The sequence below is a fragment of the Etheostoma spectabile genome, chromosome 15 (assembly GCF_008692095.1).
Source record: "Etheostoma spectabile isolate EspeVRDwgs_2016 chromosome 15, UIUC_Espe_1.0, whole genome shotgun sequence".
Taxonomy (NCBI): domain Eukaryota; kingdom Metazoa; phylum Chordata; class Actinopteri; order Perciformes; family Percidae; genus Etheostoma; species Etheostoma spectabile.
The window spans coordinates 14,369,208-14,381,237 of record NC_045747.1 but is presented as its reverse complement, the minus strand read 5'-3'; the positions used below and the strand labels follow the sequence as shown (position 1 = coordinate 14,381,237).

The window sequence follows — 12,030 nt, the reverse complement described above, 5'->3', positions numbered from 1 at the left end:
GAGAGGACAACTCTACATGCTCACCTTCATGTCAAGGACAAGCTCATTCACAGCTAGATCACACCTGGTCACTGCTTGCTTGTGTGTGTGTGGTGGTGGTGGGGTGGTGGGGGGAGTAGGCAAGTTGTTTGAGGACTAGCATATGACTGGAGGCATCTTGACAACTCCAACCTTTTCTCTCCAACTCCCATTACTCTCTATCTCTCCTGCCCATTTCCTCCTCCACCTTCTTTGCCTGTCTTTATTATTAGTGGCAGCTAGAGGCAGTGGACCGGAAAATTCCCATCGAGAAACAAACCCACATCTGCATATTACAGCCCTGTTTCACATCTGCCATGACCGAATAAATTAATACATGAATAACAATGAAAATCATGAGCTCACTCGCTCTCTAAATGGCATTGTGTGTGTGTGTGTGTGTGTGTGTGTGTGTTTGCATGTTTGTGTGTGAAAGTCAGAAGAAGCTGTAGTTTCTCTTTTGGCCATGCTCACCAGGGAGCGTATTTGCATAAAAACCTCTAAGAACTGGCATATTTACTACAGTACAGCAGCTAAGACGTCAGGTGGGCAATGAATGTTGGGACACAAACAGGTTCAAATTCAGTCCTGTTCATAGAAACGTCACATCTCTATCCGTGATTTGGATCACCATTAGGCATAAAATCTGAAATCTGACAGGAAAGTTTGTTAAGTGTTTTCCCCTTTTAATCCCTCTCGTTGCTTCCTGTGTATTTGATTAAGTGTAATTTTATTTTTTCCATATTAGATTTGGAAGAACTCCAGCATAAACTTTTATTTTTGTCTATTTTTATCATTTACTTAAATATTTATTATTATACTATTTATGTTCCTGTTTAAGAGGTTTTTGGGGGTTCCCTTCTCCAAATTAGTTGTAGTTACAATACTAGGTGTTGAAGAGATTGAGAAATTATCTAAGAGAAATTATTTTAATAAAAAGACATTGACTCCTAATTCATTTTATTGTCATTACATCTTTCCTCTTAGTTGTGTTCCTAAATCCAACTTTTCCGTTAAATAGTTTTTTATTGAAAAGTATGGCACAATAAAAATATATATATAACAGTGAGCTAGAGATAACACAATTAAAGAGAAAGAGCAAATAAAGTAATTGTGAGGTATTAATTGTGTATCTTCAGAGGCCAGAAAAAAAGAGCCATACTTATCTGTTCTACTTTTTTTTCATACAATATGTAAACATGCAAGTACGCAAAGCAAACCAAATACAAGCTACTAACATTCAGGCATTCGCAAACACACACAGACAGAAAATAAATAAATAAAATAAAACAAGTAAATATTAACAAACAATAAGGGTGGGGGGTGGTGTTCAATCAATCAGGGGGTAAAGCAGGAAGAGATTTAAATTAAGTCAAAAGGGGCTGCCACTTCCTGTAAAACGTTTTGGAATCACCTCTCAGAGAATATTTTAGATTTTTTAATTTCAGAAAAAAACATAACATCCCTTAGGCATTGAGAGCTGGAAGGGGCTTTTGTAGATTTCTAGTGGAGAAGGAGATGTGGTCTCGAGACAAGATGTGAAAGCACAGATGTCTAATTGTTTCAGTGAAAATCTATTGCAATCCTCTGGGCATCCAAATATGGCAATATGGGGAGTATTTCAGAGACAATAATCAAAGTACCTCTGCCAGAAGGAAAAAACTAACTGGCAAGAATAAAACATGTGGGTTAGATTGCAAAGAGAGGTTTGGCATTTGTCACAGCTGTTAGTGACAATGGGAAAAATTTGTGACAGGCGAGCTTTGGGAAAAATGGATCCTGTACAACACTTTGACTTGTATCAAAGTTAGACGGGCACAGGTTAAGCTCAAATGGATTCTGTTGAGGGCAACGTCCCACCAAGCGCCATGCAGCTCCGACCCAAGTTCACCCTCCCAGGCAGCCTTTACTTTAGTGATGGGTGAGGTATCATGATTCAGGGTTTGTTATAGATTTTGGAAATGAAAGACTTCTAAGGGGAGTCTGGAGAGAGAAACTTTTCCCACAATTGAACTGGGGGGTAAAAAGGGAAAGGCCCAACTTTTTATTCTGCTACACATACATTTCTACTCTGTAAATCTTGTCAAACAAACATTCACTAGAGAAAGGTGCACTGCTAACGTCAGCTGCAGCACATCAACCAGCATTTAGACATCGCTTCAGACCATTTAGATGCTGGCGTGGTGCTAACAACACACTGTTTGCCCATGACACGTAGTCTACTGTCCGGCGCAAGTTGGATTCCTTTGTTTCTCGTTCCGTTGCCGGAGCTCAGCCTGCCAGCTTCTGTCAAACCTCTCCGTCAGGCTGAGAGGGACATTTCTGATATTTCCTAAAATACCTTTTTTTCCTTTTCTTGAACTTGATATGAAATGTAAATTAAAAAAAAATCATCACTTAAATGCTGTTTTAATCCATGTTATTTCCTTATGTAAAGAGTTGCACCTGTGTTTAAACAGTGTATTACAAACAAACCTGCCTTTTAACTAACATCAGTTCAAATTTAGTAATATTTACAGTAACATGACACAAATTTGCTTAAAACTATTTGTAAGACATGCATTTGGCTTCCCCACTGCATCCCTTTGTATCCAACAGTATAAACAGTTAACACTTAGTTATGTGTGTGATATCATGTGATTCACTTTGACTTTGATACAAACATAGACGTGAAAAATATGTTTGTTTGTCAGTGTAAAATAAAAGCACGTGAATGTGAATGTGTTTTCCTTCGCCGGTGTAGGCGAAAAGCTTCTGTCAACGACACCAGTGAGATGTCTATTTCTGTGTTTGTCAGTGCACCATACTTGCCCTCCTCCCACTTTCATTCTCATCCCATTCCACCTTGTTTACATCTGTTTACTAAAGCTTGTCTGCTTCAGTTTTGTGTAAGACATAGCGAGGGTCTCTGGAGGTCCACACGCTAGCAAACACTTCGACACTGTCAGTCTACTTTGCTGCTGATTCCACTCATTCAATGTGATACAAGAGTTCTCATGAGATTAGATCAAATTACAAAACAAAAACTCAGTGACCCTCTGCGGAGCTGGTTCTGGCATTCCATAGTGCATTGTTTCCGTTGGCAAGGCACTGATGTGAAGGATAGGAGGTAGGTCTGAACTTTGGGGAACTGTGAGGCAGAGCAAACTTTCAGTGGTCATATATCATGTGTCCATTAGCGGACAGCTCTGCCTCGCTCGGCAAATGACAGTGTTTGTCTATGTCTGCTTCTAGCTCGCTCTTTCGCACACATCCACCACTCTCTCTATTCAAGCCAGCCTCTCAATCTTCTTTCTAATCTTAAACCCTTCTCTCTATCTCACCGATGTAATCCTTCCACTTTCAGAACTTCCTTCTTCCACTCCCTTATCTGCTTCATCACTTTCTATCTCCCTTTAATTCCTGCCTACCTTCTCCTTCTTTTAAACTCCATTCCTGTCCCTGAATACAGCTGGTAATAAGTCACTCTGCTCATTTTGCCCTTCTAAAGGCCTGTAATGATGGGCATCAGAGGATGGCTAAGGTGGAGGCGAGATGAGGTGGGGTTAAAAGGACTCGCCTTAGCCCAGAAAGAAAGCCTTTCATGGGCCTTTTTACAATGAGCCACTGGGAGAAGAGGGCAAAATTAGCCAAGAGAGAAAGAGAGTATAGAAGAAAGAGAAGCTCATCTGGTAACATTGAACCTTTGTTGTTTTAAATCAAATGTACACTATATCTACTGATGTTCGGTCTGTGTTGGTGGAACAGAACAAAAAAAATTCTATGACATACACACCAACAATGAACACTTTTGTGCGAATAAAAAGTCCAATAAGTGAAACTCTATTTGCTGATTGAGAATATAAAGGACACAGTGAGAGGGAATGAACGCAACAGTGAGTGACTAAGACAGGGTCATGTTAGATGACCAAATTGACAAAATACTGTTGGAGCCGACTGATATTTTCTGACATTTAGCAAACTGGCAAACAGTTCAATTCATTTAGCTGATATGTCTGCAGCAGCTATGGCAATATTGGTTTGTGTATCAGACAGACGAGATAAGGGTCATAGTGAGATTCATTTGGCCTTCTCCACAGACAGAGCTGGTCGACCTGTCAGAACCCGGGTAAACACAGACATCGGATGATTTCTCAGAGATGCGCCCCTCTCCCTGTGGCCTTGTAAGCGCCGCGCTTTATGTTTCTCGCTCCACTGGGCCCTATGTGTCGACCCCGTATGCCCGCCAACCTTTTTCCAGAGTTTGAATTGCCGTCACACAGAGGGATGCACCCTGGGGCGAAGCACAGAGGAGGGAGAGAGGAGGACAGCGAATGGGGGAGATCGCAGGTGGATGGGTATGAACAATGTGCAGGACTCCACAGCCAAATAGCATTTTAATGCCAACACCAGGACAACATAAAAGAAAGTTGTTGATTTTTTAACAAAAAAAAATATTAAGAGTGGCTTGGGAGTATGGTTAATTCATGCTTATAGAAAATAGGTCACTGCAATCTCCTATACCTCCTCATTGTGATTTCAGTTTTATGTACAGTACATGTTTGCATTCATCTGAAGTACTTTTGTTATTATATTAGTTTTAATTATTTACTATTGTTTGTGTAGTTTTGATATTTTCAGAAATGACAGAGATTGTTTTCTACAATTAGACATAGCTGACAACCAGTAGCTACATAGTAATTTATCCGTAAGCTTTTATTGGAATAGAACATCAAATAGACCAACTGGAGACAGAAAACACTCAATGTTATACAAAGATGAAGACAAATCCGCTCGCTACACAAACACCACACACACTCAACGTATGCACATGTACAGTATGTCCAAAGGCGCGAGGAGGGAGAAATCATTTCACTCCGCTGGGAAAATAAATAGGAAAACGGCACGGCAGCACAAAAATAACGCAAATGTGCAAATGCACTCAAGCAGAAAATCCTAGCCTTTAATCCAATTCCTCACGCATTATTAAAACAGAGCCAGAGAGATAGAGTCAGACAGGGACCGTGATGAAGAGACTAAACATGAAGAGGAGGCTCACATTACACAACCACACACACACACAAACACACACACAAACACACACACACACAACAAACAAGTCAAAGGAATATGAGATATGGAGAACGATGAAATGAACAGACAAATGCAAATGTTCTCTCCCTCCTCCTCTCGCTTTCTGGTCCCACAGAAAATACGTCCACACATGACACATTTATGCTTCCTTACAAAGCTAAGCAAGATTAGCACAACCATAAATACAAACAACCACACACAGGCAAACAGTGTGTTGTCAGACATTTGGATTTATAGAACTGTTGGGTTATATCAGGTCAGGCTGCTGTCCACTCTCTCCATTCCTTTTCTTTTCCCTCACTTTCACTCAATAACCTTCAATCATTATTTGATCATCTGTTCTGAAAAGGAGGATTGTTTTTTTTAATGTAGCACATGTGTATGTTCGTAAGAGTGAGTACGAGTGTGTGAGCACACGTGCATAAGGCATTTCTGTCAGGGGCGTGGTTGTTTTAATTGGCCGTGCATATTTTGGTGTGTCTAGCTGTGTTTTTGACCATAATTAACAATGCTATGAGGGATTAAGGTCTGTCTCAGGACTGGGCTCCTTGCTTTATTTGGTGAGTTAGAAGAAGTCTGAGGCATCCCACCATTCCAACTGAGAACTGCAATCCTGGGGGAGAGCAAAAGTAAATGGGGTTTCATGCTCACATACAAAAAACTACTACTGTTGTTAACCTAGTAGTTATCAACAGTATGCATGTTTCACCTTGTGTCTAAATGTGTCAAGATATAAAATGGAGTTCACATCACACATAGGACACACTGACATGGATCGTGCTGACATATAATGAGAAAAGGAATAGCATACGGATTTAATTCCTCTCTGCAATTCAAGCTTGAGCTCAGATTGTGAGCAGGACTTAAACGATGAGTCACCCATATCACCTGGGCTCTTCTCCATGTATTTCTATAAAAACTAATGATGAACAGAATTACAAAGGTCTTCAATACGGCAACGTTTGTCAGTGCTTGAGTTGGAAGGTTTTGTTTTTTTTAAGTGAGGAAATTATGCAAGTGATATAAAAGCATTGAACACCAGTAAATCTGTTTTTGCTCTGGTTCCAAAGTGTCTATGGCATTGAAATATTGCAAGCATTGTGATTGTTTTTCTTTTTGGACAGGATGAAATATTGCCAACATTAGCAGCCGCACAAGAACCATGACAACGTAAAAAATTTCTTTTGGATTTGTTTTGTTTTTTCTTAAGTAGCTTTATTCTGTCTTGAGGAAATCTAGGTACTTCAGCCTATAGTTGATGGAAAAACACCCAATTTGTGTTGGCTTTTTTTCTCCTTTGGCCACACCATTCCATTAAAGAAGCAACATCGTTGTTTACCAAATAATATATAATAGCCTTCTTGATTTTAAAATGCTTGTATAAAAAAAGACTGACACAGTAAATTCACTCATTATGAAACATTAGGATTTAAAAAATTTGCATAAACTGCTTAACACCTGAAGTCACATTGTCACCCAAACATCTGGACTTCTTTCCATCCTGATAGCAAGCTTCAGTACATATTACTTTTCATGATAACAGTGAAATCACTTAATCTGTGGCACATTTGTCTTTTAGTGGGACTGGTTCTGCCACATGTCCAGCATCCATGCCAGAAGGAGGGAGAGATGAAAAAAAGGAGAGAAAAGAGGGGAGTCAGGAGAGAGAGAAAACAGAGCCTGAACCCACTGTCAGCTCAGAGAAGCAGAGAGGGAAGGAAACGCTAGTCCACATAGAGACGATTCGCTTGGAGTAACGCGCGCACGCACACACACACACACACACACACACACACACACACACACACACACACACACACACACACACACACACACACACACACACACACACACACACACACACACACACACACACACACACACAAACACACACACACATTCAAATAAAAAATTTTATATTCTTTATTCATGAAATCTATAAACCTATAAAGATCCATAAAGCACAGATGCCTTATTTTACCCATTGTACATATGTGGGCTGACATACACACAAAGGCACTGAAGCAAGTATTTATGTTTCCACAGCACAAGTTATAGACTCTGCAGCATTTAAGAATTCTAAAAATATCTGATCCAGACATGCAGGATGCATGGATGCACACACACACACACACACACACACACACACACACACACACACACACACACACACACACACACACACACACACACACACACACACACACACACACACACACACACACACACACACACACACACACACACACACACACACACACACACACACACACACACACACACACACACACACACACACACACACACACACACACACACACACAGAGAAGAGAAGCTGTGGTGGAGCTGAGGACACAGCAGGGCTGGCTGCCTGCGGGAGTCAGCAGAAGGTGAGCAGAGATAAGGCTGTGTGATTGTGACTGCATGTCAGAGAGAATCTTCACACCACAACAGTTAGCATGCCCTGCACGCACGCACGCACGCATACATTTATTAAGTTGTTCCATGCTTGCTACTCTGCTGCACCTACAGCGAACTCGAAGAGCTAGTAACAACAGAGGCAGCATGATAAACAGTTAGCATCGCACATGTCTAATAGTTTTGAACACACAGCAAAGACCAGAGCTGACACCAATCCGACAGTTTGTTCTGAACTTCAGTAAGATTAAATAACTGATTGATTACAGTTTGTAATTCAAAACGCAAACCCAACGACTGAGCCTAGAGGTGGAAAAAACTAAACAAGGTAGGCGACCATTTTACCACCACTGTGAATCTAGAACTGGAAAAGTTATTGCCTTGTTTTTTTGTTTGTGGAATAAAAAAAAGTTGAAAATTAAGGAGTTACTGCATGAAATCCCAACAATCACTTATTCGCTAGACTGAACAGTCTGCCAGCTCCATCTTACCAGCTGCCTCTGCTGTAGACTGAACATGCTGAATCAGGTAAACAGCTGCTGATAAGGGCCGATTAAATCCAACAGTGTCAGGGACTAAGATAATGTTAATTGTATGTGTGTGTGTGTGTGTGTGTGTGTGTGTGTGAGGATGAATACATAATTGTGTCCTGTGAAAATGATAACACACCTTTTCAAGGTTTGCATGCTATTATTTTTCATACACAAAACATGCATGCATCCATGCAGCCACACATGCACATACAAAGTCAAATACATCCATCCATTTTCCCATTGACATAAGCATTCAAACCCTCAGACATACTAGTCTCATGGGTGTTTTCTGGGTGAAGAAGTTCTCACCAAAAGGTTGGACCTAAGCACTTTGTGTTTCAACGTTGAAACCCAATTTTCAGCTCAAAATCAGCTGAATTATTTTGTGCTGATCTCAGGCTGTGACTACCCTAATGGAGATTAATCTGAAAACACAGAACACTTTCTGTCAACTCTTGCATTTTCTGAACAAATTTAATAGTGTTGCCTCCCACATTGACAAAAATGTTTAGATGTTCTTTGTTTTCCTCTTCTTGCATTACAAACAACTTAATGCTACATTCACACTCACTGTTGATGACATGTTCCTCTCCTCTGTGATTGTTAACTTTCAGCTGTAAAACTAATTCCTTAGGTGCTGCATATAAATAAATATTTCATACTCAGAAGAAAAATATATCAATGACAAAACCTGGATTTAGCAATCATAGGAAGAATCACTGGCAACAGAAGATAGTCTCTTAACATTAATGCAAATTTGATGTTAAGTATGTTGGACATGTGTGTGAGAAGTTCATCATATGTCAATCAAATATCAGCATGTTCACAAATCAGTTTTTTATGTCTTCACAACAACATGACAGTGTGACCTTAAGCACACGTAATTCCTTCTACTAAGGGAACAATGAAACAGTGTGAGAACAATTATATCCCTTCCATCTTTTGCAAGGACATATAGGGACTCAGATCCACTGATTCATCATTATCCTTGGCTTTAAACTACTTGGTGTCATAAAAATAAAAAAAAAGAAGACTGAAATAGTTTCTTGATTGTAAACAAAGAGGTTGGAAACCCACACTGCTTTTATCCATGGGTTTGACAGTTGTATTATAATAGCTTCCCTGGAAATCCATCAACAAAAATCTAAGAAAAGTGCTAATTAAAAATAATAAAAACAAACTAACAGAGCAAATTTTGAACAAAGAATGCTAAACTTTATAAAGCGAAGTAAACAAAAGTGACAACAAAATGATGTAAATGTTATTCCCAGATCAGCCTAACCCTACAAACACTGAAAAATGTAATTAGTTCAATTTAGGAAAAAATAATGTATGTTTTATTATGCAACTGTTAAAGTAGCACTACAATGGGTTTTATAAATAGCTCTCCCTACTGCATTTGTCAGACATCAGCTACAGGTAATTTCAGCATAAAAAAAAAAAAATCCATCCATTTTTAATTCCCAGAACAGCTTTTTCTCTTTTAAAACCTGCTTCAGATGCTACAAAAGCTAGATATAAATGATATGAGAATCATAGAAACTACTCCCTGCTGTTGTCACCTGAGCAGCTGTGTTGGAGCAGTTGGTGGTTAAGTGCCATGCTCAAGGGTACGTTGACTCTACAGCGTTTCCTCTATGTGGATTTTGTAATGGCGGCCCGCCATGGCAAAATGAGTGAAACAATGAAAAAGCAGTACCAGAAATAGGGCAGACGCACAATGTAGGCTAGTCGCGGTTGCCTTTTAAATTATCCTGCCAACATAATGTGCCCCCCCGTTGGCTGCCGCTCCCATTGCAACTTAACAAGTAGAGCTATTCAGAGGTTATAGGGAATGTCCAATTTAACCCCACAAACTGTTGTGTTGATGTAGTTTATTGTCAAAACCTCTTCCGAGTAGACTATTAAACAAACAGCTCCACCAATAACGTGGGTCAGTTCTAATTAGACAATGTTCAACTAGTCAGTTCTGTCAGCTCATCATCCTGATATCAAACATCTGGAAATATTAAAATGTTAAGTGAGTCAGTGTAATATAATATAAATTGGAAATAGCCTATAGATTTGGGGTTTTGGTTTCCCTATGACAAATTTCTTGTGAAATTCATTTTGTAGACCTGTTGTAGATGTTAAGTGCCCTATAGTTCTTAAAAAAATAGAGTTAAATAACAACTGAGAATATTCCTCATTGTGTGTGAGTAAAGGGGTGTGCGTGTGTGTGTGTGGGGGGGGGGGTTGTTGTTGTTCGGACAGACCATCCCCCACACTGGGGTGTAAACAGTTGTAATTGCAATAAAAGAATCAATAAAAACATTGTGAAAAAAAGCAACCATTGAACAAATCTACTTTCTTCAGCATCAGGCCAGTGTTAATATCTTTTCAAGGCTTGACATTTAACCATTTAGATCTACCGCTGGGTTGAAATTATTTCACTTGCTTTGAAAGATTTTTAACCTGATGTCCCAGAATGCCCTTTTAAGATAGTGCTGGTTCAAATACTGCAAAGCTCTTTCAAAAACACAGACTAAAGACACACATAAATGCACAGATGTAAACACACATGCATCCAACCAAATGATCTACCAAGCCCTGTTGGTTGTTGACAGTGTGCATTTCTGTAGGCCATGTGATTGATTATTTTGGCTCCAAAACCTGCCGTGCTGAGACACGATCAACTGGTACCCCTCAGTCTTCAGGGTTTCCAAATTGTTAATCCTGGGCTTATTTTTTATTTATTTTTTTAACAGGGGTACGTGAGCTTATTGCCTGTCTGGATCCTATACTTGTGTGTTTTGTATTAGCATATTGTTTGTGTGCATCTTTTTTTTTTTTTAAAAGGCCAAAGAAAGAGCAAAAGAGAGACCGGGAATGTAAACGAGTCAAACGTATCTGAAAGACTGATTCCCCCGGAGCGGACTCCTAATCGAGTCTGTGACTAGAATGACAAAAAGTCCAACTTCACTCCAACTGCATTACTCCCAGGAACACAACCATCAAATGCAACCAGCACTTAATTAACTTCTCACTTGCTGACTGCACTCAGCTCTGCTATACTTGTGTGTATGTGTATGTGTCTGTGTGTGTGCGTGTGTGTGTGTCCTGAGCCCGAGGCTTTGTCTGAACCCATTTTAGCAAACAATTGAATTTGTTAAACTTCAAACGAATACACGTAGTCTGGATGGGCACACAGAGGTTAGTGACAGATGCTGTAAACAGTGTGTGGAATTCTGTAAATCTGAATGGCCCTATTGTGCTAGACAAGGGTACAAAATCCAGAGGCAGAGCACTTTATCTCATGTTCTGCATTTACATCTTGTTTTGCAACAATAAAGAAACATCGTGGTCAGTCGAGCACCGCTCCAAGCCTACCTGTGTTACTGGGCATCTTGCCATTGCTGATCTGCTTGAGTCTCTTCTGGTGAGATTTGCCGTTGTAGTGGATCTGGGCCTGTGCAGCTGAGTTGAGTTGGATGTTGCAGACCTCACACAATGTGTAGTTCCGATGCTTTCTCTCCCTTTTTGGTCTGCAGAGTACAGAAGGCAGGGCACCCCCTGGTGACTGCTCATCCGGTACTGCACACTCATCCTGGTTGTCACAGCAAGTCTCACTGTCCATCGGCACTCCGAGCCCAGCGCCAAAGCCTCTTCTGTCCGGCTCAGTGCTCGGCAGAGCTGATGGACTGAATGGACGTTTCATATCTGTGATAGAAGAAGAGGAAGGATAGGATGAATACAGAAGGATGGAAAACATTGTGAACTGGAGGAAAGACCGATATAGTTTAGAGGTTCACTTTACAACTCAGGTGTCAGACCACTCTATGCTCAAAACGTTTTTCAGTGTACACATGGCTCATGATGCTCCCTCCCTTTCTGAAGCGCCCCAGAGTTAGCATGCGCAACACAGCATGGAACAAAGTGAGGCCATGGGTCCTGTCTCCCGTGGATAGAGGTATCATTTTCCCCAGTCTGGCATGACCTGGCTCATCCA

The 12,030-nt window shown here is 40.3% G+C and overlaps 1 protein-coding gene across 4 annotated transcripts in view; it reads right to left on the bottom strand.

Moving 5' to 3' along the window:
* The window catches only part of znf385c (zinc finger protein 385C), a 146,285-nt gene that overhangs the window by 72,581 nt on the left and 61,674 nt on the right, over positions 1-12,030 (bottom strand). For all 4 annotated transcript variants that reach the window (XM_032537952.1, XM_032537950.1, XM_032537955.1 and 1 more), the window contains exon 2: positions 11,412-11,741. In XM_032537952.1, the coding sequence (XP_032393843.1) occupies positions 11,412-11,739 (328 nt within the window). In that variant the 5' untranslated portion in view covers positions 11,740-11,741. The remainder of the gene's footprint in view (positions 1-11,411; positions 11,742-12,030) is intronic.